Below are 27,298 nucleotides of genomic sequence, written 5' to 3'. Positions count from 1 at the left end.
TCTGCTCCACTACAATGCACCGTCCTCCTGACTATTACGGGGTCAGTCTGGTTTCCATTTTTTTTGAACGGGCAAAGCAGCTGTGCCTGATGCGTTTTCTGTTCACAAAACCCAGACGGACCCCATTGAAGTTAACGGGAGCGTCCTGCTACATTTTGGTTCTGTTCTGGATCTTATTCCACTTTTCTATCCAGAAACTGACCTCGAGACGCAGGTGTGAACTGAGCCTAAGTGCCACTAAACAGATGGGGCTCCACAATTCAGCATTTGTTCAGACCAGCACTAGACTCTAGAGAGACCCATGCCCAGACATTACTATATGCTTCCATTCTGTGTGTTTGGGCTGTTTCTCCCCTTGGTGCACATTTGTCACTGAGTGAGGGGGGCGCTCCTTCCTCTCTGCCTTCCCAGAGACCCTACAGTTCCCCCTAAGCCTTTTTGCTTCCTGGCACCTCTGACTTCCCACATTCTTCTATCCCCGAACTCCTGTACAATAGACAACATATTCATACACAGTAGTGGATTCTGTGCTGCTCACCAACTCTCCTTGTGCACATAAATGGTTAATGGGAGTAATTTAGCTTTTTGGCTACTTCCTGGCTGGTGAGAGGCAGGAGGCCAGTCAGCCTCATCCCCCAGTGTGATGACAATACTCTGCATAACAAACTACCTTATATATCAGCTCTGCAAGTAATTGGGAGGAAGTTAACCCCTTGCCCACCTGCGGAGCCTGTGTGGTGTGAAGAGGGAGGGGAGCCCTGCTTCAAATACTGAAAGCAGAGAAGCAGCTCCTTGTCTATACATACTCCCCTGTGCTGAAGACAGAGAAACAATGACTCTTATTCTGTTGTCCCCTTTATTTGGCCAGATTGGTCATGTTAAGTTTCAGCATGTCTGATCTTGCTGAGAGATGCCAGCTGCAGCTGGTGTACTAGCCTCCACTGACAGTCACATGCGCATAGGGTGGCCAGCTGTCTTTCTGGTTCTAGTCCTGTTGTAATAGCACTTTAGCTGTTCATAGCAATGGTTAATGCCCATTTAGATATTCTGATTATAAAATGTCTCATTGATGATTGGGAGCTGTTAACATGCCAAAGGCGCTCCTTCTTGGGCAGATCTCATTGTTTGTGCCATAATCAGCAGCTTATTGTGCTGCCAGCAGTGCCATGCTGTATTGTTATCCCCCCCAATCTCCCCCATACACGCGACCCCTGTCAATGGATCAGTAAGCAAGGGACAGAACTTGTATGCTTGGATCTGCTACATGGGCCATGAGACAAGCAGGAGCTTACAGTATCCACTTTTTGCCAGACCCCTCTTAGTACAACAGTAACTGCAAAATCTGACAATACAAAAAAAGCATTTCCAAATCACTAAAAAATAAAGCTTTGTAAAGCCGCCACCTCAGTCACTATATTGGGAAATCGCATATCCCGTGTGCAGAGGTCGCACTAATGTTTCTACCAGGGCTTCGGAGTCAGAGCCCATTTTGGTGGAGTCGGAAGTTTGGCTTACTGACTCCACAGCCCTGGTTTCTACTGGCGTCATTGACTCCTGAAAAAGCATTTTTTACTCTATAAAATCATCCTGATGTGTCTATTTATTTCTGAGACTGAATGCAAAGCAGATAAGAGAGATATGCAGGGCAGGGGTTGTGTGCTCGGCAGCATTATGCAGTGGGTGGCGATAGTATGGAGGTGCTGTCCAGACTCCAGTCATGGTTGCTCTGGGGCAGTGTACTATGGCACTTTCGTGCCCTGATAGGAGCGGTGCTGCGGGGTATTGAGAGCTGGTAACAAAGCTCCTTATTTGCTGCAAGTAGGTAGCTTGTGACTGCAGACGCTATCGGGAGGGTGCAGGGAAGCCTCTCTTCATCAGCACAGGCTGACATATCCTGGGTGGTCAGTTACTCCCCTCTGGTGACCGGGCAGTAGTGGAAGAAGCGCATGTTAATCCGGGGTCTGGCTGCTGGTTGGCATTGGATAGCCAAGGTGTTGAACTTGTGCCGCTCACGTCTGTTTTTGTGTGGAAGTATTATTATAAAATATAGTTGTTTCCCTACGTGGGCACAGCCGTGTTGTGTGCACGTTGCAGATGCATATCACAAACTTGAGTTACTGAAAAATTTCTCTTTTTTTTTTTTTTTTTTTTTTTTTTTAACTCATCCTTGGATAAAAGTACTCCACAAACCTGCAAAGAGGAACACTTGTCCCCTGCTGTATAATGCGGAGTGCGACCCTGAGAGTCCCCATATTGTATTAAGTGCATATTACAGGTCGGCAGATTTCCCTGCAGCCATTTGGAATCAGAACAGCTTCCAAGGTCATCAATAATGTTAGTGGTAGATCCATCAGAGATCTAGGATATCTGTGACTTAAAGGGGATTTATCTCCAATACCAATAAGAGGACCTGTCACTAGATCAAGTGACCAGAATTTGATTGTATTTTATTCCCGCTGCTTCCCTGAGTTTTTGTTTTGTCAGTGCATTAAACAATTCCAGCGACATTGGCTTTTTTACTTTGGCTATTTTTTATAGTCTTTATGAGGGGGCGTGTCCTACGGAATTCTCTGGGGCGGGGCTCTAGGCTGCGCTGCATTATTACCCTGTAAGCCACACCCCACAAAGATAGCACTACAATACACAAATTAGCCCAGATCTCTGCAACCTTATGGGTGATTTGGAAAACAAAAAAAATGCAATACTCTAGTAGCAGTGGGAATACATTAAGAACAAAATTGGCCCTTTTTGTTGTGATGAAGTCTCCTACACAATTTTTGTTCAGTTTCTTCATCATGTTTTTGCATTAAAGATGTTATGAGGTTCAGGTGCTTCTCAGACACTTGTCATAGTTTGAATCTTATTTTCCCTGTAGGCAGCCTGGCAGAAATGTAACCTCATGACCAGATTATGCTGCAGATGGAACTAAAACTAACAAAAGAGCACAAAGAAAGCACTACAAATTCTGCAATGGAAAACTGCATGTGAATGCAGACCAGGGGGCTTCACTTGCATGCAGAAATGTAGGGTCTGTATTGTGCTCATTCACAATAGGTTGTATGGCCAGTTCTTTGAAAATTAGAATAGGATCTCCAATGAACCCTCCCCCCCCCCAAGGTTAAGACTGACACTAAAGGCCCCGTCACACATAGCAAGATCGCTAGCAAGGTCGCTGCTGAGTCACAAGTTTTGTGACACAACAGCGATCTCACCAGCGAGATCGCTGTGTGTGACAGTGATCAGCGACCGGCCCCCCTGCCGGTATCGCTGATCGCTGTAGGAAAGCCCTGGATATTTTTTTGGTCGCTGGTCTCCCGCTGGCCAGCACGCATCGCTGCGCAGGGTTTCTAAGCACTGCGCTGTGCTTAGAAACCCTCTGTGTACCTTAGTTACCAGCGCGCTGATGCAGGGAGCTAGTAACTAAGGTACACATCGGGTTTCTAAGTGATGCACGTCCCTTAGAAACCCGATGTGTACCTTAGTTACCAGCTTCTTGCATCAGCGCGCTGGTAACTAAAGTACACAGTGACGCCGCGCGCTTGGCATCGCTGGTCCTGATTGCTGGTGAAGCTGTCCGTTTGACAGCTCACCAGCGATCATGTAGTGACTCACCAGTGATCCTGACACGTTGGTATTGTTGTCGGGATTGCTGGTGAGTCGCTATGTGTGACGGAGCCTTTAAAGCCCCGTCACACACAGCGAGATCACTGATTTTGTGACGCCACAGCGATCTTGCTGTGTGTGGCACGCATCAGCGACCGTCCCCCCCCCCCCCCCCCCCTGCTGCGTATCGCTGAATGTGCAGGATCGTCCTGGGCCATTTTTTGATTGTTGGTTTCCTGCTGGCCAGCGCGCATCGCTGCATGTGGCAGCGGGAGAGCAATGATCAGCGACGCTCGGAGCTGGTATCCAACGTAAACAGCGCGTATCTAAGAGCCCGCACCTCTTGGATACCCGCTGTTTACGTTGGATACCAACTTGCTCGCTGGTCCTGATCGCTGGTGGGTCTGTCTATGTGACAGCTCACCAGCGATTACCTAACTATGTCCCAGCGATCCCATCCACATCTGATCGTTGGTGGGATCACTGGGACATTGATGTGTGTAACGGGGCCTTAAAGGTTCTCACATTTTATAGCCAGTCACATTATCTGTGAGCCCCCCCCACGGTGTAATGACACTGCAACATAGGTGTAAGTGCCCATGATCAGCAATTGCTGCGGGTTGGATGCTGCGTACAACCCCTCAGCGTCCAGATGTTACAGCATAGTGGATGGGATCCCATGCCCACTCTGTGTCCACAGACACCGGCGGATCACCTGCAGAGACGGACATGTGGCCCGTCTCTCCAGACCGCAGCTTGTCAATATCTTTTGCGCAGACGCTAGCCTCCGCAACAGAACCTACATCAATAGAAATGAATTGAACTCGGTGAATCACGGTTCAGTGAGCATGTGGATTCATCAGAACGTGCGCTGTGTCCAAAGTGCAGCTGTTTCCGGATCCTGGGCACCCGGCCTTAGGCTATGTTCACGTGTTGCATTTTGCAGCTTTTTTTTTCGTTGCTTTTTTTTTTTTTTTTTTTTTTTTTTTTTTTTTTTTTATGAAAATGTTCAGCTGCTTTTCACTGTACCAACAAAGTCTGCACACAACTTGGTTCTTTTTCCTGACTGTTATGTGGAAGAGCTGTGTTTTTGTAAAGTGCGGCATGTCACTTTTTCAGCATTTTAGCAGTTTTTCATCCATTGAAAGCAGTGAGTAGTGCAAAAAAAATGCTGCAAAAACCGCAGATATCAGATTTTGCTGTGGTTTTTTTTTTTTTTTTTTTTTTTTTTTTGTTCCTAAACCTGATAAAGCTAAATCAGATTTTTTTTCTGCACTAAACTTTATAAGCATGCACAAGAGACAAATGTACCTTGACAAAAAATTCAGCTATAACTAAGCAAAGCCTGCTTTTTGTAAGCAGCTTAAACTTTGCATAAAAAATGCAGAAAAAAACGCAACATGTGAACATAGCCTAAGTGTTCTACCTGTGTTTTCCAAGCATAGAACACCTACTCATTATAATATATGGCTGGGGACACAAGTGGATCTTTCGTGAGAAATCCCTGTGACTTTTTTTAAATCTAAAGCCCCCTTCACACATAGCGAGATCGCTAAAGCGTCACCGATTTTGTGACGCAACAGCGATATTGCTAGCGATCTCGCTGCATGTGACACTTACCTCCGACCGGCTCCCCGCTGGATATCGCTGATCGCCCGAGATCGGCCTGGTCCATTTCTCTTCGCCGGCTTCCTGCTGGCGCCGACGAGCGACTCCATGGACACAGGCGGAAGACGTCACCCTCGCTGCATGTGACAGGTAAGTATCGACTGCTGACCGCTGCTGCATCGCTGTGAGATCTGCCTGTGTGGCAGCTCACTAGCGACCATTTAGCGATGCACCAGCGATCCTGACCGGGTCGTATCGTTGTCAGGATCGCTGGTGCATCGCTAAATGTAATGGGGCCTTAAGTTTTCTTTTTACATCCGAATGCCACCTGTGATATCTAGTATTTCAAAGATCCATGACTTCAAATGCAATTTTGGAATTTTAATTTGATGCATAAAATCATTTAAAGCAAGGGTACCTGAAATAGAGGGACATGCCACTCCTGTATAGCTGATTATAGGACAAAAAGTATGTAAAAAACAGTAGTAATCGGTTCTTAGTCTTTTTTTGCACTGGCATTATACTATCCTTGTGTAATTCCCATAGTCCATGGTATGCCATAAAACTGATGAATGGGGTCTGACCCCCAAACGCTACAGAAAGGAAGGAATGTCAGCAGTGTGCCTTCTGAGACTTGTCCTGTGAGGAGGAGGCACAGTATATGTGACCGTCTCCGCACGCTCTGTACATGTACTCAGTATTGGATAAGGGCTATACCTGTGAGTCAGGGCCCAATGTCCTTATGTTCTCAGGGATATCACAGGTTAATCCAGTGTTTACCGGCATCTATGAGGGAGCGGCAGCTGGGAGTCACTAATACTGCTCACACGGATTAGCTGACTGCTTCTCCTGTAGTTGTCATCTCGGAGCACTTTTTTTCACTCTAGCTATTCTCAACTCTTTAGGCTCGGCATACTTATTTATTCTTTATTATTTATTTAAGTTTTTCATGCACGCTTGCTTCTTGGTCAGTTGTACTAAATATGCATTGATCATATCAACCTGCTGCTTATTTGTCTTCACTTCTGCTTTTTAACAACTCGCCTGCCCTTTTACACATTCTGTGCACTCTCTGCATATCCACCCCTCCCTTTTCCCCTCTCCCATGTTTAACTCTGAGGCTCTATTGACATTTCTTACCCACACCAAACCATCCAAAACCTCCATGCAGCACTCAAAACGTTCATACAAATCATCCCACCACCTGCTTTTTCTGTTTTTTCTCCTTTTAATAGTTGCAGGTGACATCTCCCCCAACCCTGGGCCTCCCTCCACCAGCATACATTACTCTCCTCCAGCTGCATATAGAAACCCTGCTAATCTTATTAACATTCAGTGCATGCCTTCTCCTCTCACTTTCCAATGTGCTCTCTGGAATGCACGGTCTGTGTGTAACAAACTGACTTACATTCACGATCTTTTTCTCTCTAATTCCCTTAACCTTCTGGCTATTACAGAAACCTGGATCCAGCATTCAGACACCACCGCTGCTGCCGCTCTCTCGTTTGGTGGGCTGAAATTTTCACATACCCCCAGACCTGAGAACAGACAGGGTGGAGGTGTTGGTTTGCTCCTTTCATCACAATGTGCTTTCCAGGTCATCCCCCCGGTTCCATCACTTACATTTCCTTCCTTTGAAGTCCACGCCGTCAGACTCTTTAAGCCCTTCTCCTTACGAGTGGCGGTCGTTTATCGCCCTCCAGGCTCCTCCCGCCAGTTTCTAGACCACTTCACCACCTGGCTTACTCACTTTCTGTCCTGTGACATCCCCACCCTCATCATGGGAGACTTTAACATCCCCATCAATGATCCGCTCTCCCAGTCTGCCTCTCATCTTCTTTCTCTAACTTCTTCATTCGGCCTCTCACAGTTTACTAATTCTCCTACACATGAGGACGGGAATACTCTGGACCTGGTTTTCTCCCGTCCCGGCTCGCTGCACAACTTTACTAATTCACCTCTCCCGCTCTCGGACCACAACCTTCTTTCCTTTTCTGTCAAGAATTGTCTCCTCACCCGGGACACCCCCACTTACCACACTTATCGGAATACACGTACCATTAATACCCAACAGCTTAGGGACAATCTCCACACATCTTTAGCCCCCATCTCCACCCTCTCCTGTCCAGACATAGCATTGTCACACTTCAATAATACACTGAAGAATGCCCTAGATGAAGCAGCACCTTCTATACGCAGAAAGACCCGACACAGACAAAAGCAGCCCTGGCACACAACACAAACACGCTCTCTTCAGCGCTGCTCGAGGTGTGCAGAGCGGCAGTGGAGAAAATCTCTCTTAGCAGAAGACTTCATCCACTATAAGTTCATGCTCAAAACCTATAACTCTGCCCTTCATCTGGCCAAACAATCCTACTTCACCACCCTCATCACCTCACTATCCAACAACCCAAGACGACTTTTTGAAACCTTAAACTCCCTCCTGAAACCTAAAGTACAGGCCCCCATCACCAACCTCAGCGGTGAGGATCTGGCCACTTATTTCCTAGAAAAAATCAACCACATCCATCAGGATATCTCAGCCCTATCTCCTCAGTGCCTGGATCCCCTTCCCTGCCGCACCTCAAGCTCACTAGACATCTTTGAGCCTGTTTCAGAAGAAGAAGTTTCCAAGCTCCTCGCTTCTGCTCGGCCTACAACCTGCAACAGTGACCCTATTCCTTCACAGCTCCTGCAGTCTCTCTCACCAGTGGTCACCACTCACCTGACTAAAATATTTAACCTCTCTCTTTCTTCAGGTATATTTCCCTCTTCATTTAAACATGCCATCATAACCCCTTTACTTAAAAAGCCATCCCTGGACCAGAACTGCACTGCTAACTACAGACCTGTCTCTAACCTTCCCTTCATCTCTAAACTCCTGGAACGCCTGGTCCACTCCCGTCTAATCCGCTATCTCTCGGATAACTCTCTTCTCGACCCCTTACAATCTGGTTTCCGCTCTTTACACTCTACTGAAACTGCCCTCACTAAAGTCTCTAATGATTTAATAACAGCTAAATCGAAAGGTCATTGCTCCCTGCTGATTCTCCTGGATCTCTCTGCCGCATTTGACACTGTGGATCACCAGCTCCTCCTCACTATGCTCCGCTCTATAGGCCTCAAGGACACAGCCCTCTCCTGGTTCTCCTCCTACCTCTCTGACCGCTCCTTCACTGTATCTTTTTCCGGCTCCTCTTCCTCTTCTCGTCCCCTTACTATCGGGGTCCCGCAGGGCTCGGTCCTAGGCCCCCTCCTCTTCTCTTTATACACTGCCCCTATTGGACAAACAATCAGCAGATTTGGGTTCCAGTATCATCTCTATGCTGATGACACCCAATTATACACTTCTTCCCCTGACATCACCCCTACCCTAATTCAAAATACCAAGGACTGTCTGTCTGCTGTCTCTAGCATCATGTCCTCCCTCTATCTGAAACTAAATCTCTCTAAAACTGAACTTCTTGTGTTTCTCCCCTCTACTAACCTCACTCTACCTAACATCGAAATAACCCTGGAGGGTTCAACCATAACTCCCAAGCAGCATGCCCGCTGTCTTGGGGTCATATTCGACACTGAACTTTCCTTTACTCCGTACATCCGATCACTCAGTCGCTCTTGTCACCTGCATCTTAAAAACATCTCCAGAATCCGACCTTTTCTCACCTTTGAAACTGCTAAGACTCTTACTGTCGCTCTTATTCATTCTCGTCTGGACTACTGCAACTCTCTTCTGATCGGTCTCCCTCTTACCAAACTTTCTCCTCTCCAATCCATCTTGAATGCGGCAGCCAGGGTCATATTTCTGTCCAGCCGCTTCACCGATGCCTCCATCTTGTGCCAGTCATTACACTGGCTACCTATTCGCTACAGGGTCCAGTATAAACTCATCTCTCTCACCCACAAAGCTCTCCACTGTTCTGCACCGCCTTATATCTCCTCTCTCATCTCTGTCTATCGCCCTACACGTGCCCTCCGTTCTACAAATGACCTAAGACTAACATCCCCCGTAATCCGAACCTCGCACCTCCGTCTCCAAGACTTCTCTCGTGCTGCTCCAGCTCTCTGGAATGCACTTCCCCAGACGATCAGACTGATACCTAGCCCTGACCTATTCAAGCGCGCTTTGAAAACCCATCTCTTCAAAGAAGCCTATCACATCAACTACTCAGCAAGCTAACTTTGCCCTGTTCCCTCCTTCCAAATATTATTCTGAATCTGCACCCTACTATTCATCTGTCTCCACACCCTTCATGCACATGATAACTGCACTTGATACTTGTCTATTGCGCTTAAACACACGGGCTGATGACCGGATCATGCAGCTTTATATGAAAATCCCTATTATAATTGCCAGACCTGAATTAACAAGCATTTCTCACCTACTGTGTCCCCCCATTTCCTTGTAGATTGTAAGCTTGCGAGCAGGGACCTCACTCCTAATGTCATTGTTTGAATTGTCTTAACTTGTATTGAATTTATTGTCTGTACATGTCCCCGCTTAATTGTAAAGTGCTGCGGAATATGTTGGCGCTATATAAATAAAAATTATTATTATTATTATTATTATTCTTTTCTTCAATATCTCTTATAAACTCTTAGTGGTGGTCTGAAAAGTACACTAATCCTAAATCTCTAATGTAATAATCTAATCTCTTAATATACTTCAGGAATTCCCTACCTCTCTGTTTCTACTCCAACTGCTTTATTATTTATTTATTTTTTACCATCTGCTTGTTTGACTCTTCATTTGACAATCTCCAGTGCGTGCTGTGATATGAGTCGATCACTGCTGCAGCCTTTCTCCCCAGCCTGAAATGTCGTGTCAGCGACATCTGTTTTCAGAGGCTGGGTTAGTGCCAGCTCTGAGCATGTGTTTAATTTCAATTCCAGCATATGCTCAGTAGGATCTTGTTACTGTACGATATTCTTTCTAATGCACAGTGACAGTGCGCTCCCTCATCAGCTCTGCTGAGAACTAACAAGCCGGCATGAGAGCGCACTGTCAGTGTGCATTGTAAGGAGATCACCCGGCAAACAGGAAAAGCAGAGACCAGCCCCACCCCGCCCCTGAAAGTGATGTCATGTTTCCCCTATCCATCCCCCCAACCCAACAAAAAAAAGTGGTAACATTATTTTCTCTGCTCTACAATAGTAACAATAATAGCTGCAGCTCAGTATTCAAAACAAGCCATCACATTGCTCCATTGACAGAAAAATAAAACACATTATCAGATTCAGAAAATGGTGACAAAGTTATGATTTATATATATATTTCTCAAATTAACCCCCCCAAGTAGTTCTAGTCGTCCTGATCTGAGGAATCATGTTGGCACGTTATTTTTCCCCACCTTCTGAAAGCTGGTAAGAGGAGTCCCAAGACACACTTGTTGAATAGTAAGGTTTTTTTTGTCTGCACATTTGGAATTTTATTGGCTGATAACGCTGTAAAAAAGAGACTATTTACGGTAGCTATCTGAAAACCAACACGGCTGCACAGTTTTGCATTCCTGTTCTATGCAACCCTTTTAAGAACTTTTTTGGGTCTGTGCATTCCTGTGTGCAGTGTGGTCCACCGTTATCACGTGTCCAAAGTCCTGTGATACCAGGGACTTATAATATTGTGCATTTTCTACCACCTCAGAAGCTGGCCTTATGTGTTCTTGTACCTCCCTGTAATATAACCCTTCATCCTTAGCACATCAGAGGCGCTCTTATCAGGACCTTGGCATGCTGACCAGTGAATAGTTGGGAGGGCTTCTTTTCCGGAGACTACTCCTTGCCTGTGATGTTTCGCTGAGGTCTGCAGAGGCCAAACTCTTTGTTCCTATGTCTTCGAATTTTTATTAATTTATTTTTTCCTGGCAAGGTTACACTGGAAATGTCGTCCATAAATCTTATCCTTTTTTTTCCACTTATCAACCATACAGTAAACGTGGTAGAGCTTATATTATTTTATGTAGCGCTAACCTATTTTTCAGCACTCTACAAACATTATCACTATGCTCCTTACCCCATTGCAACTCCCTATCAAAAGTATAAATTAATGTTAGTATATTTTTGGATTGTGGGACGAAACTACTGTATACGAGGAGAAAAAAATTGATTATTTTATTGCTCTTTCCTGAAGTATTTTCTTAAATGGGGTTGTCCACTACTAGGACAACCTCTTAAGCTAAATGTTCGTCCCCAATAAACTAATAAAGCCTATCCTCACCTCCCATGCCGGTGCAGTTCCCTCAATGTCAGCACTCGCTCTCTCCAGGGCTGTGATGCGGTGTTGTGACGCCGCCGCCCAATCAGCCCTGGAATCACGGTCTCCGCCTTTGTACCAATTAAACTTGAAGCGGGTAAGTCTGGGCTGCAGCTCATCCTCTTCATGGTCAGTTTGTCCGAAGGCAGAGACAGTGATTCCAGGGCTGATTGGGCGGCGGCGTCACGTGTCACAACACCTCATCACAGCCCTGGGACCACGAGTGCTGACACCGTGGGAACAGAGCCATCATGGGAGCAGAGTATAGGCTTTATTATTTTTTGGGGCCGAACATTTAGTTTAAGAAGGCGTTGTCCTAGTAGTGGAGAAACTCTTTAACATTGTTCTTAGGCATTTTTTTTGTACATCAATTGAGCAAGAAACGATCCCAATGCATTTTGCCAATGACTTCTATTGTAAGGAATGGAGCTGCTTCATCGCAGAGAAAACGCCTGAAGAATGGTCGACTTGTGTCTTTTAGCCACTTGCATTAAAAAAAAAAAACTGCAGCAGTTAAACGAAAACATTTAAAAGCCTGAACATTGTGCAAAGCAAGTTATTTTACAATAGGAAGATAATGTCAAGTGTTTTCCGAGAGCTTTTTTGAAGTGGATTGGTTAAAAATAAAAACCCCACAGTGTGAACACACTTTGTATTGTGTGGACTTCTGTTTTCTGTGTGGATTCTGTTATCTGGTATATGACATGTTGTCTGTAGCTTGTGTTTGTGTATGGAAGCAGCAAATAGTTAAGTATCACTTTTAAATAGTTCATTGCTGTTTTTCATTTGCCTGGATTCTATGCTGCATCCATCATGTGTTTATCATTATTACTATTGATATTCTGTGTTTTGAGTTTTTCCTGTCTATTTTTCATTTTTAGGAAGTTATTTTTGCTATGACAACCCATCAGCTCTGCAAACTCAGGTTCAGCTGGTAAGTAGTTACTTGTTACAGGGCAGCTGTCATTCCTCACAAATAAATGAACCTGTAGGCGCTCCATGTCTCACCTAGTGGGGTCAGAGGAATCCATAGAGCCACGCAATGCCTGCCACATACTGATATCCTGGCTGCCATATTTTGGATTTGTGGGACCCACAGAAGACTCAAGGTACTGTCACACTTAGCGATGTACCAGCGATCCCGACCAGCGATATGACGCGGTCAGGATCGCTGGTACATCGCTAAGTGGTCGCTAGTGAGCTGCCACACAGGCAGATCTCACCAGCGACATCGCAGGGGTCGGGGGTCGCTACTTACCTGTCAGACGAGGCGATCCTGATGTCCTCCCACCCGCGTCCACGCGTTGCTCGTCTCTCCACAGGAAGCTGACGACGAGAAACGGTCCAGGACGTTCTCGCGCGATCAGCGATAACCAGCGGGGGAGCGGTCGGAGGTAAGTATCAGACACAGCGATGTCGCTAGCAATATTGCTATAACGTCACAAAAACCAGTGACGTTATAGCGATATTGCTAGCGATATCGCTTGGTGTGACAGGCCCTTTATTTGCTAGAAATGTATGCTAATGGACTATTTCTGAGTGTTTTGCCTTTATAAACTTTTTCTTTTTCCCTGTAGGACATGAAGGTGAACACCGCTGATTTCATGCAGCTATACGCCTTTTATTCCTGGCCCAATGTTGTCCTTTGCTTTTTTGGAGGGTTTCTCATTGATCGAGTGTTTGGAATTCGGTATGTCTCTCCTAAGAATATACTAAAAGCCACAAAATAAATTCTGTGTATTCCAATATGATGTAGTGTAAACGCACATCTCATCCTGCCAAAGAGCAAGCCCTCTTACGGCTATGTCACCATAAGTTAAAGGGGTGTTCCCATCTCACGATCCTACCCCAATATGCAGTAGGTATAATAATATTAGCAAATACTTTCAATTAGAAATGTAGTATAGTTCTCGTGGTAACCTGTGTCGCATACCCCATGTGCAGGCCATTGCAGAAGCTTAGGTACCCATGGTTATGACCACTCATCATGACAGTTCCTAGTGGTTATAACCCTGGATACCTAAACTACTGTAATGCCTGCATATGAGGTAAGCAACATAAGTTATCGTGAGAACTATACTACATTTATATTTTAAAGGTTATTTGCTAATATTACTACACCTACTACATATTGGGATATTATCTTGGAGATGGGAATACAATTTAAAGGCTTTTGAAAGGTGCAAGTGAACGAATTGCCATGTTAACCCCTTTAGGAATCAAGCCACTTTGTATGTTAATGTGAAAAATGAGGACGAATGAACTCATGGAGATCAACATCCAACACTGCGGAGACACCATCACGTGTTTCTCAACGCAGTGATTCTAGAGCACTGCCCCCATCCCTTATGGGAAATATGTAAAAATATGCAAAACGCAAGCCGCGGAGACACAATCACATGGTTCTCAACGCAAGCAATGACTAGCCAGGTCTTGCCCCGGGAAGGAACAACCACGGGAAGGGCAGTCTCCAATGAAGGAAACCACCTATGCCAAAACATGGTATCCATCCACAGACAGCTGTTTCGGGGTATTGCCCCTCATCAGTGTGGAGTAGGAAACTGGCCAGTAGGAGCAATGCCTAGTAGAAGACTGTGAAAAATGAGGATGAATGAACTCTTGGAGATCAACATCCAACACTGCGGAGACACCATCACATGTTTCTCAATGTTTCGGGAAGAAGCGAAACACGCTTCAGGGCAGAGGGACTCCATTGTCTGTGCGGTGGGCAGCACTCTTGGTGTCAGGTAATTCATTTTCCCCTATTTTTACAAACCTTTTGGGCATGTTAATCACAGCCGGTATTCATTGGGGGTTTGTTTCCTGTCAGTATGTAGGCACAATTGGTCACTAGGGAAATCGGTTGAACCTAAATTGATAATGCATATTTTGTAAAAATAATTATGGTTAAAACCTTGTTCTTTTATATAGATTTTATGATAATTTGGTACATGCCTGAGATAATAGGTTTACTGTCCGCACATCATTTTGGCACAGCTTGGATTTTTAGGTCCCTCTTTTTAATGCGTTCCTTCTGTGTATATCGTAATTAATTGTCTTAATAAAATTATACATTTTGTATTCAATTATAAAATGCTTCTTGGTGTTTCCATGTTTTATATTACGGGGGACATAGTTGATGTATCAGTGTCCCTTTATGTGGTAATAACTGGAACACTTCAACGGACCCCACTGACTCAGAGTTTTTTTCATGACATATTGTACTTCATGATAGTAGTAACATTTGTTCGATACGACTTGAGTTTATTTGTGAAAATATCAGAAATTTGGTGAAACTTTAGAAAATTTTGCAATTTTCAAACTTTTCATTTTCATCCCCGTTAACCAGAGTTAAAATGGTTAATAAATAGCATTTCCCACATGTCTACTTTACGTCAGCACAATTTTTTAAATATTTTTTTTTTTTTGTTAGGAAGTTATATGGGTTAAAAGTTAATGAGCAATTTCTCATTTTTCCAACAAAATTTAATGAAGCAGCAGAGTTACTTTAGACTCTATCTGGCCTCTGTTCAGCATTGTCCTTTTCAGAGCTGCAGAAAACTGGCTGACCGTGCTCTTATGCACATCTACAAAAGACTGACACTGCCGGATCACTTGTCCTATAGGAGGGCTCCCCAACTCCAGTCCTCAAGGCCCACCAACAGATCATGTTTTCAGGATTTCATTTGTATTGCACAGGTGAGGCAAGTATCACCTGAGCAATACAAAGGAAATCCTGAAAACATGATCTGTTGGTGGGCCTTGAGGACTGGAGTTGGGGAGCCCTGCTATAGTGTACACAGTGCCTCCATCTGCTATTTTATAGGGAACCTTGCGCCAGCGGTTCCGTCTGTATAACGTACTTTAGAAATTTACACGGAAACCCCAGTGTGAACACAGAATACATGTGCACCGAGCCTTACTACGATCTTTGAGAGGCAGAATGAACAAATCAACAGCATGTGAAGAATTGGTTTTATTTATTTTTTTTACTCTGTTTCTTGTGCGGTATAAGTGATTAAGCGAGTTTATTCTTCTGGTCGATGCGATTACAGCAATACCAGATTTATATAGTTTTTATGTTTGGCTGCTGTCGCGCATAAAAAGATGCTTATTTTTTTGCAAAAAAAAAAAAAAAATTTTTGTATTGGCATGTTTTGAGAGCTAGAATTTTCCCATAGTTCTGCCGACATTCATTTGAGGTCTTGTTTTTTGCAGGACGAGTTGACGTTTCTATTGGTGCGATTTTCGGGCACATGACATTTTTTGATTGCTTTCTATTTTATTTTTTTCAATGCTGTTTCATATGTGGTAAAGTAAGACCGCTTTATTCTTCAGGCCAGTACGATTACTGCGATACCTGATTTGGCATTTTTTTTTTTTGTTGTGTTTTGTTTTTTTTTTGCGCTTTTACACTATATAAACTTTTATCGAAAAAAATATTATGTTTGCATTTCTTTATTCTGAGAGCTGTAACGTCTTAATTTTTCCACTGATGGAGATGTATAGAGGCTTGTTTTTTTGCAACACCAGATTAAATTTTGAGATATATCATTTTATTCCACTTTTTGAAAAAGCATAGTTTGGCACTTTTTTTTTATGGCATTCACTGAAGGTGTTTACTAGTGAGACTTTTACAGACTGGGTCATTCTAGATGTGGTAATAGCAAACGTGTTTATTAGTGTAAATATTTTTTATTTTAACTTAATCCCTCTATGCGACTTTCACTTTTTTTTTTTACTTTGATCATAGGTATAATGCATTTCATTGCATTATACTTGTACAGAAGCTTCTACTTAGACATGCTCTGAGCATGGTATTAGAAGCTTTCCGTAGCTTGGTGACCCAGGGGTCGCCATAACGACCTTGGGTCACTATGGCAACGATTGGGCGTAATCACTGGGGTGCAGATCTGAAGGTAGAGGCAAATGTTGCAATCGCACCATTTAGAGAGTTAAACAGTCAGAGGGGGCAGTGCTGGCACCGCCTGTGGCTGTTGGTGCAGGAGCTGGGGCACTAGCAGCGCCAAACTGCCTGCTGTGATCGGGCAGGAGGTGCTGATATTTCTGTACCTCCTGCACAATCATGCTGTGATCAAGCAGATAGATGGCGTGGGTCCCTGCACCTCTTCCCTTGCCACTCAGCGGTCACTGACCATTGAAAGTCATGATTGGCATAGCAGGTCATGGGGAGGGAACTGACACATGCTCATGATGTTCTATGCCCATCATTAGGCATAAAGGGGTTAAGAACCAAACTAGACCTTGTCCTTAATGGGTCAAACAAGTTCTGCACCTATAGTGTTAGTATTATGGTCATTGGATAAGTGGATGATGCAAAGCACAATAATCTTGCGTTGATGATTCTCAGCTTTTGTTGGAAGCTTATTATATTTGTCACCGGCAGAATAAAAATGCAGTACTGATCACTTGAATGATTTATTTTTTTTAAATTTTTTTCCTTTCTATTCACAGGCTGGGAACGATAATTTTTAGCCTGTTTGTCTGTGCAGGACAGGTAAGCACCAGTGCAATAATGATACATTAATAAGCCATCATATATTTTAAAGGGAGCCTGTCATCTGATTCAAGCTGCCCAAACCACATACAGAATGAATCCCTTCGGCTGCGCGATTGCTGCCAGGTATGTTTTATGTGTCTCAGTTGACTAGTTGGAGGCGACTTCTCCCTGCTATGCTCCCCTAGACTGGCAGGCTTCTCCCTGTGTGCATATTGGGGGACACCTTTCAGTAAAAAGATTGCGGCAGGTATGAGTTGAGGAGGACCCACTTCAGACTTGTCATCTGAGACACCTATTTCCCTGTCGGATGAGTATATTTCCTTTTACACTCTGCAGATTTTCAGAATTTAACTTGCATGATGGCAGTAATGGAGCCATTGACTTCTTAATGCTGCTTGTGGTTCAGGCAGCATAAAGCAGATGAGTCGTAACAGAACCTTAATGGCAACTAAGACTTTGTACTCACTGTGTCCTCTCTTCTCTCTCTACATAATCCATGCAAGATATGATTAATTTGTTGATCCTATTGATTCCTAATACGTTTTTGCCATGTGAGAGCTGAAATGGCAAGTATTGGTGTCAACCGAGCCATATCTTCTCTGTATAAGATGTCGTCTTCTGTAAATGTCTTCATGGAGGGGCATGATCCACACATAAGGATCTTGATCTGAGCATGGTTCTGTTTACTATGTGAAAGTCAATTACATGGTAAAATCCTTGCATGCTCAGGAAACCATGGGACTCTGTCAAGTATTGCCCGCGAGGGTTCCTGAACTCCAGTTCCCCATTATGTAACATCTGGCCCCAGGCGACGTCATTGAGGGATCCCTTTTTCTTTTAATTACTGCATAAATAAGTCTTTATGGTGTTTGTGAATTTTACTTTTCAGGTAATATTTGCAGCAGGTGCCCTATTCAATGCTTTCTGGCTGATGGAAACTGGCCGACTTGTGTTTGGGTGAGATTATTGCATTTATCACATAACACATTGGTAGATAATAAGTGCACCTGAATTTTGGCTCCATTTGATCCCAAAACATTAGCATACGTGACTTTTGCCACATTTAGTATTCATCACCTAAACTAAAATGTAAGCAGTTCCTGGCTCACTTTTGTCTTAGACTGGGAGGCACAACCTTATTATTTATTTATTTTTTTTTTGTGGGAACCAAGGGCCACTTTGATTGAATCAACCTCAGAAACCTCACCATGTAAATATCAAATGGGTTCTGATTCCATTGTTAAGTCCCCCACCCATCAGAAGTCCTCTTCTCTCCCGTTCACGATCCAAAAAGAGGCCGTGGATTCCTCTTACTCCATTGTAGTTTGTGAGAGATACAATTGGTTACTTGTTTCCGTTTTCCCGCAGGCTACAATGATTATGGCAGAGCACCCATTCGTGGCAACTTCATTACTTCATCTTGCTAAATTTCAACATGGTCACAGACCCGCCCATATAATACACCATTAATAGTTATCAATTCCTACGGTGCTACCTGACACTTTTATACCCCCTAACATGGAAAATACATATGAGCCGCCACCGGACTCTTATCAGGCATTCTTGTGACTAGAGATTTGAGGCACACACAGGCATAAAGGGCCACATATGGACATTGGGCCGCAGGTTGTGCACCTCCAGTATAAAGGTTCGTTCTAGTGGGTGTCCATCTGCTTCACTAGAAGCCTGCTCAAGGCCTTTAAAGAGGACATTTCAATTCACATGTTAAAACTGCCCACATCATGGAATAGTGGCTGCATAGCTGAGTAAAGCCCCCGTTACACATAGCGATATCGCTAGCAATATCGCTGTAACGTCACCGATTTTGTGACGTAGCAGCAATATTGCTATGTCTGATACTTGCCTCCGACCGGCTCCCCCGCTGCTCATCGCTGGTCGCGCGAGAACGTCCTGGACCATTTCTCGTAGGGCGCTGCCTGTGGCGTCGACGAGCGACGCGTGGATGCGGGCGGGAGGACGTCAGGATCGCCGCGTCTGACAGGTAAGTAGCGACCCCCACCCCTGCTATGTCGCTGGTGAGATCTGCCTGTGTGGCAGCTCACTAGCGACCACTTATCGATGCACCAGCGATCCATATCATTGTCGGGATCGCTGGTGCATCGCTAAGTGTAACGGTACCCTTAGTCTAACCTCCCAGTCTACCAAGGGGTCATTGACAGAGACTCTTTATGGGGGCATGGAAAAAACACACAATCTTGTGTGAGGCATATCATGAAAAGCAGCCCTGCTCTCCTCTCTGATCTCACTGCAGGTATCTATTGTGATCACAAGTAGGGGTGGGTACAGCAGAGTTGTGTGTCATTGTGCACACCTGTAGCATCACTTCTCACAGCAATGTCCATTGTGCTCTATTCTGCCTCTACCCACACTGACTGCTGTGGTGTGAGCACTGCTCTACTCTCCTCCCCCACTAATAACCACAGTAGGTGTTGGCAGCGAGGAGATGGCATTGCATGTCACAATGAGAAAGTGGGGCCTAAACTTTTCTGGGAAATGTACTCCTCCCCCCTCATCTGCTTGTGATTGGTCGATGTCATGCAGCGGAATATGTCAAAACCCTCGGAGCCAAATCTTTGCTAACGCCCCCATGGTCTTAAGGTACTGTCACACTTAGCGATGCACCAGCGATCCCGACCAGTGATATGACGCGGTCAGGATCGCTGGTGCATCGCTAAGTGGTCGCTAGTGAGCTGTCACACAGGCAGATCTCACCAGCGACATCCCTGGGGTCGGGGGTCGCTACTTACCTGTCAGACGAGGCCATCCTGACGACGTCCTGCCCGCGTCCACGTGTAGCTCGTTGGCGCCACAGGAAGCCCAGCAGGAAGCTGACGACGAGAAACGGCCCAGGACGTTCTTGTGCGATCAGTGATAACCAGCGGGGGAGCTGGTCGGAGGTAAGTATCAGACATAGCGATATCGCTAGCAATATCGCTGCTACGTCACAAAAACCAGTGACGTTACAGCGATATTGCTAGCGATATCAGCAATATCGCTTAGTGTGACAGGCCCTTTAGTGGAAATTAGAATCTAAACTTTACAAGTTAAAGATTTCTGCAACAGCAAAAATAAATATATACTATTTTATGATGCGTCCAGTTTGAAGGGAAGGTGCAGTCAAAAACATTTTTTTTTCAATAATTGAAAAAAATGTAAAGGATTAATGTTGTTTTTTTTTTTTTTTTTTTTTTATTAATAAATTGTTTTTAATTAAGGAATTAAATTACTTTTCATATGTTAGTTAACGACTCCAATGCGCTTTTTAACAACAATAGTTAGGGGTACTTATTCCTCAGCTCTGCTTTTTAACCCCTTAACTCCCGGAGCTTTTTTTATATTTTTTGTTTTCTTTTTTTGCTCCCCTTCTTTCTAGAGCCATACCTTTTTTTATTTTTCCTTGAATATGTCCATGTGAGGGCTCATTTTTTGTGGGACGAGTTGTACTTTTGAATGACACCATTGGTTTTACCATGTCGTGTACTCGAAAACGGGGAAAAAAAATTCCAAGTACAGTGAAATTGCAAAAAAAAAGTGCAATGCCACACTTGTTTTTTGTTTGGCTTTTTGCTAGGTTCACTAAATGCTAAAACTGACCTGCCATTATGATTCTCCATGGTCATTACGAGTTCATAGACACCAAACATGTCTAGGTTCTCTTTTATCTAAGTGGTGAAAAAAATTTCCAAAATTTGCTTAAAAAAAAAAAAAAAAAAAAAAAAAAAAAATGCGCCATTTTCCGAGACCCCTAGCGTCTCCATTTTTCGTGATCTCGGATTGGGTGAGGGCTTATTTTTTGCGCGCCGAGCTGACGTTTTTAGTGATACCACTTTTTTGCAGATACGATCTTTTAATTGCCCGTTACTGAATTTTAATGCTATGTCGTGGCTTTAAGTTTTCAATGAAGTAAACCTAAAAAATTGTACATTTTTTTTTTTTCTGTATTTCTATAAACCCAGCAAATTCATCAAAATTTAGTTTTTTTTTTTCTGTTTAACAAAACCTTTATTTTTCTTTTCGCTTTTTGTAATATAATAAAAAAAAAATCGGCGCTGATTGTTCAGTTTGATGGAATTAAATTTTTCCCTTATGTAGAAAAGTTTCCGCACCACCATCATTTTGAAGAGGGGGCAGAGCTCTGTGGGGAGGGACGTTGACAGTCATAACATTACATTTCAAAAGTGACAAATTATGACAGAACTGTACGAGGTCACTGGAGTAAGTTTGTCATAAATATGCCACTTATGTGTTGTAAATTCTGACTGTCAACTGTGCTCCATCACGGTCTACGCAAAGCTCCGCCAACTCTTCAAAATGGGGGTGCTGAGACTTGTGTACATGCAGGAAGTGTCAATATCCATCAAACGTGTGACTTTTTGTCTTGCAAAAAGCGATAATAAAAATGCCCAAACCCTTCTCCATGCAGCCCCACAAAAAGAACAATACACCCTTTTCTCGCACAGCCCCTCAGCAAGCGTCTTAACCCCCTTTCCCATGTAACTCTCTAGCATACAGCCTCACACAAGGAACATCATCCTTTTCCTTGTGCCTCCCCCAGCATGCATCATCAACCTCCCCCTCGAACAGCCCCCACCATGCAGCTCCACTCAAGTAACCGCACACAACCCCCAGCAGGCAGCCCGATGAGAGTAAAATCCCCACCTTTGCTGCCCAGACCCCAGAATGCAGCATCATTATTAATCCCTTCCCCATACAGCCCCAAAGCATGCAGCCCCACACAAGGAACATCAGCTTCTTTCCTATGAAGGCCCCTCCCAATAAGCAGCCCCATACAAAAAGCAGCAGCCCCTTCCCTGTGCAAGCCTCCAACATGCAGCCCCCATGTAGTAGCTTCATCCATGCATCTTTGCTCCCAAAATACATGGCTCTGGGCTTCAAAAAAATGGTGTTGCTGTCATCCCATAGCTGTGACCTGGACAGCACAGTGGGCCCTGGTCACAGGTAAGACGGCCTCAACGCAGGAGATGCAGTCACAGTGAATTTAATTTTATATTTAAAAATGATTATATAATCAATTATTAATACAAAAAAAATGAATCACCTTTCCTTTAATTTGCACAAACTGGTGAAAGGTCGTCATTAAGTCCTGGACCACCGTTTAATAGACTTATCCCATTGTCCCTACGAGGTACACTGGGAAGCTAGCTACTGGTAGTTGGGCTATCCTCGTAGTACATGTATTCAAACTACATACACGTGCATTTCCGTGCCTGTTCCTGGGTTGTGTTTCCCCCCTATGGCTATGTCCACGCCTTGCATTTTTGCAGTGTTTTTTTTATGCAAATTTTCAGCTGTGTTTCACAGTACCTGCAAAATCTTGAGATTTCAGAAATCTCATGCACACACTTTTTTTTTTTTTTTCCTAAATGTTTTGTCAAAAAGGTGCGTTTTTGCGAAATGCAGCATGTCAGTTCTTTCAGTGTTTTTTTTTTTTCCCAAAGTTTTTATAGTGTTTTTATTCCATTGAAAGCAATGGGTAGTTTAGAAAGCGCTATAAAAAAACATAGGTTTCAGGTTTTGCTGCACATTTGGTGTCAAAACCTGATGAAGTTGAATCAGATTTTTTTTTCTATGCACTAAACTTTATCCGCATGCACAAGAGACAAATGTACCCTGACAAAAAAAGCAGCAATAAAACCAGCAAAAACTAAGCAAAACCTGCTTTTCTCGTTCGCCTTATTGGGGGACACAGAGACCATGGGTGTATGCTGCTGCCACTAGGAGGCTGACACTATGCACAAAAAAAGGTTAGCTCCTCCTCCGCAGTGTACACCCCACCGACCAGCAGGAAGTTCCTCAGTTTAGCTTAGTGTCAGTAGGAGGTGGACACGGGTCTTTCGTTAGACCCATATCTACCTCGATGTGTGTCGTTCCTTTTCATGTTCCAGGAGGGATACAGTGTGAAGAGTCACAACTGTACTCCCACAAAGAGGCTATGAGTACGGCGTGTACTGCCACCCCGTATCCTCTTAGTTCTACGGGCGGACCACAGGCTGAGCACAGGTGTCGTGCCAGCGAAAACAGATGGTCCTTGCCCCCCGCCTCCCACCCACTCGCCCACCTGAGCCTGTCGGTTGGACGAGGCGCGAATATGTAGAAGATGAGCAGACAGCGTGGGATACAGAAGGTACCTTTATTGGAGCACCGGAACATAAAGCCACAAGATGACCCGGGAGCGGCGCCAAAGTAGCGCCGCAGATTCTCGCACTGCTCGCGCCGTCCGACGGTCGTCGCATCCCTTTTTGGCCCCGGCGGCGGTGCGGGCCTTCTTCACCCCACCGCCGGTATTCTTGTGAGGGTTGCGTCTGGGAGCAGGGCTATGGCGGCGTTTCCTTTAGGGGCGGACGCGGCTGTGTCGTAATTCTTCCGCGCCGCCCTGTGCTGACAGGCGGCCGCCGTTTCAAATTTAGTCCCCGGCTTCAGTTTGGGCCTTTGCACCCGTCGCGGCCACGCCCCCGTTCATTATCATAGGCCGGCTGCGCTCCCGTCCGTTCCTAAGCCCTCCCACCGCCTCTCTAGTCTTGTGGCTGGGAAGGGGGAGGAGGCGGTTCTTCCCTCTGGTGCAGGCGGCTAGCTCCGCCTTTCTTCTTACACAGAGACCGCGCTTTTTGATTCCTCACATCAGGCTGCCGCCATCTTTGCAGCCTGACAGCCGGAGACTACAGCAGATGCCATCTTTCGGGGGCACCGGACCATGAGTAGTTATGCAATTGCAGACTGACACCCTACCCTGCCTTGCTGTCCCCCAACCCTCCAGCACTTCCTCAGATTTTTTTCGCATGCTCCTCTTGCAATCGCAAATTCCCCTCTGCCGGGACTGCAGCAATCCCGTTCAGCAGGATGCCGTCCAGGAGCCATCTACTGCGCCATGTGAAATCGAACACCCCATTCCTGGCTGGGCCTCGTCCCTTTCACAATCTGTGGCAGACCTCACCAGGGTGTCTCAGTCCCTAGTTGGCCGTTCTTGATAAGTTGCCCCTGGACACTTCTGCAGGGTCCAGCAGGTCGCAAGACGTTCCATCTGAGCCAGCTAGCAGATGCCGCGAAAGGCCCAGGCAGGATCCACGGCTGGAATCCTCTCCTGGTCTCTCATCGGCACCTAGTCCTTCCCAGCAGTCGCCCTCCCGTGCCTCCTCACCCGAGTCAGGTGAAGCGTTCTCGGATATGTCCTCTGAAGGGATTTTAGAGCTGGATTCTGACCAGGACGCGGACATGAAGGTTACGGTACAGAACCTCATTGCTGCGATTAACCACACCTTCGAAATATCTGACTCCCCTGCGAAATCCTCAGATCAGGAGGTTTCGTTCAGACGGGCACAAACACCATCCAGGGTATTTGACTTACACTCTGAGTTTGGCAAGATCCTTGCCAGGGAAAGAGAAAATCCGTCCAGGCGATTTCAAAGAGGGAAGCGTCTCGGCGTGCTGTATCCGTTGGCTAAAGAGCTCTCTGACAACTGGTCTGCTTCCCTGTCGGTGGACGCACCCGTGTCCAGACTTTCTAATAACACGGTTCTCCCGCTTTCAGGTGTAGCGTCACTAAAGGATTCTAATGATAGAATTATAGAATCCTTGGCAAAGTCAGCATTCGCGGCGGCTGCAGCGGCGCTATGTCCAGTCTTTGCCTCATCTTGGGTGGCAAAGGCCATAGCCACTTGGGCAGAGGATCTCCGTAAGGGCATCCTAGATAAGGCCCAACCAGAGCAATTGACCGATCTGGCCAACCAGATTTCCCATGCAGGGGATTATCTGCTTTCTGCTTCCTTGGATGCCGCGTCTCGCGCTGTTCAGACGTCAAGCAACGTTGTGGCAATCCGACGTACAATTTTGCTCAAGGCTTGGCAGGCGGACTTGTCTTCTAAAAAGTCTCTTACCAATCTGCCTATTCATGGAGCGCGTCTCTTTGGGTCCCAGCTGGACCAGATTATTAAGGACGCCACTGGAGGCACGAGTTCTCTCCTCCCTCAGTCCAAACCTCGCAGACCCCCGCCAAGGCGTCAGTTTCGGCCCTTTCGGGCTTACCGCCGCTTCAGTACGGCAGAGAACTTCTCTAACCAACAAAGACCACAGGTACGCCAGGATAGAAAGACGGTGTCCTTCAGACCCACTCCCTCCTGGCGATCTCACTCCTCCCAGGGCAGACCCTCCAGGTCCAGATCTGGACGGTCCACGTCAGCATGACTGTCAACGAACTCCCGAGGGTCCCTCCCAATTGGGAGGTCGACTCCGTTTCTTCAGGGATACCTGGCTGGACTCAGTAGAGGATGCTTGGGTCAGGGAGCTTGTATCTTCAGGGTACAAGATAGAGTTAATTTCTCGTCCACGGGATCGCTTCTTCGAGTCCCGTCCTCCAAAAGATCCAGCCTTAGTTCCGGGGTTCTTGCATCCATCGCCTCTCTCCTCAGTTCCGGGGTGATTGTGCCCGTTCCCGAATCAGAACGTTTCACAGGGTTTTCTTCAAACCTGTTCGTGGTGCCGAACAAAGGCGGGACAGTTCGCCCCATCTTCGACCTCAAATTACTCAACAGGAGAGCCCAACTGCGTCATTTCCGAATGGAGTTTCTTCGGTTAATCGCTTCCATGGAGACGCAGGAGTTCATGTGTTCAATAGACATTCAAGATGCCTATCTACATGTTCCCATATTCTCCGGGCATCTGAAATTCCTGCGTTTCGCCAGGAACATTATCAATTTTGTGCACTGCCGTTCGGTCTTGCCACCGCACCCAGAGCATTTACAGAGATCATGGCGGCGTTGATGGCCTGGTGGAGAATCAGAGGTCTCGTTCTTTTTCCGTACCTCGACGACATTCTGATCAAAGCTCCATCCTTTCATCAAGCTCGCCAAAGTCTTACCTGACCAATTTCGGGTGGCTCATCAACGAAAAGAAGTCTTGTCTTGTCCCGACACAACGTCTTGTGTTTCTGGGTCTATTGTTCGACACTCGTCGAGCGAGGGTTTTTCTCCCTCAAGAGAAAATTGGCTCCCTGCAACGGGATGTACGATCGCGGCCGCTCATGAGACTTCCATCTCTCCGGACGACCATCAAAGTCCTGGGAAAGATGGTGGCGGCAACAGAGGCGGTCCCCTTTGCCCAATTTCACTCCAGACCTCTCCAACTCGCCATCCTATCCCGGTGGAACAGGTCTGTCCTTTCCCTGGATCGCCCATTTCGTCTTTCAAACCATGTCAAGCAGTCCCTCAATTGGTGGCTGACGTCTCCTCTCATCTCCCTAGGGTGGTCATTCCTCCCCTTTCACTGGCAGATTGTGACAACGGATGCCGCCCTCCTCGGCTGGGGGGGCAGTGTTCCGCAATCACACTGTTCAGGGTCGTTGGTCAACTCAGGAGTCAGCCCTGCCATTCAACGTCCTCGAGATACAAGCGATTTATCTGTCTCTCGTTCACTGGGAGAGACTTCTCAGGGGACTGCCTATCCGGATTCAGACAGACAATGCCATGGTGGTGGCATATGTCACACGCCAGGGAGGGACGCGGAGTGTCTCAGCCCTGGCAGAAATGTCCAAGATTCTTCATTGGGCGGAGGCTTCAGTCCCGGCAATATCCGCGGTACACATTCCCGGCGTGGACAATTGGGCCGCCGATTTCTCAGCCGCGAGGATCTCGCGGCGGGAGAGTGGTCCCTACATCCGGAAGTATTTCTTCAACTTGCCGTCGTGGGGAACCCCGGACGTAGATCTGCTAGCTTCTCGCCTCAACAGAAAAGTTCCACAGTTTGTATCCAGGGCTCGAGATCCTCTCGCGGTGGGCGCCAATGCTCTGGCCATTCCTTGGTCACAGTTCGAGCTCCCCTACCGGTTTCCTCCCCTGCCTCTTCTTCCCAGGCGGCTGAAGAAAATCAAGGCGGAAGGAATTTCAGTCCTCCTCTTCGTCCCGAATTGGCCCAGTAGGGATTGGTTCGCTGACATCGCCAACCTTCTCGCGGACGCCCTCTGGAAGCTTCCAGACTGAGCAGATCTGCTGTCTCAAGGTCCGATTTGTCACCCCAATTCTCGGCCGCTCAATTTAACGGCGTGGCTGTTGAGGCCGAGGTTTTGCAACGATCAGGATTTTCCGATCGAGTTATTCATACCATGATCTGAGCCAGGAAGCCATCGTCTTCCAAGATTTATTGCCGTTCTTGGAAGAACTATTTCACTTGGTGCGAGATCAATGACATTCCGCCCATGTGTTTTTTCGCTCCCTTCTGTCCTGGCGTTCCTTCAAGCGGGGCTGGATGCGGGTCTTGCCCTCAGCTCTTTAAAGGGTCAAGTG

General features: G+C 45.9%; 1 protein-coding gene across 2 annotated transcripts in view; it reads left to right on the top strand.

The window, feature by feature from the left end:
• Positions 1-27,298, top strand: part of MFSD1 (major facilitator superfamily domain containing 1) — a 90,305-nt gene that overhangs the window by 2,105 nt on the left and 60,902 nt on the right. For both annotated transcript variants that reach the window (XM_073578978.1, XM_073578979.1), the window contains exons 2-5: positions 12,346-12,398; positions 13,042-13,154; positions 16,940-16,982; positions 17,875-17,942. In XM_073578978.1, the coding sequence (XP_073435079.1) occupies positions 12,346-12,398; positions 13,042-13,154; positions 16,940-16,982; positions 17,875-17,942 (277 nt within the window). The remainder of the gene's footprint in view (positions 1-12,345; positions 12,399-13,041; positions 13,155-16,939; positions 16,983-17,874; positions 17,943-27,298) is intronic.

The sequence above is a fragment of the Dendrobates tinctorius genome, unplaced genomic scaffold, assembly GCF_039654945.1.
Source record: "Dendrobates tinctorius isolate UK_male_01 unplaced genomic scaffold, ASM3965494v1 ptg000060l, whole genome shotgun sequence".
Classification (NCBI taxonomy): domain Eukaryota; kingdom Metazoa; phylum Chordata; class Amphibia; order Anura; family Dendrobatidae; genus Dendrobates; species Dendrobates tinctorius.
Note: the sequence above shows the minus strand (reverse complement) of the source record. Positions and strands in the feature narration are given on the sequence as shown.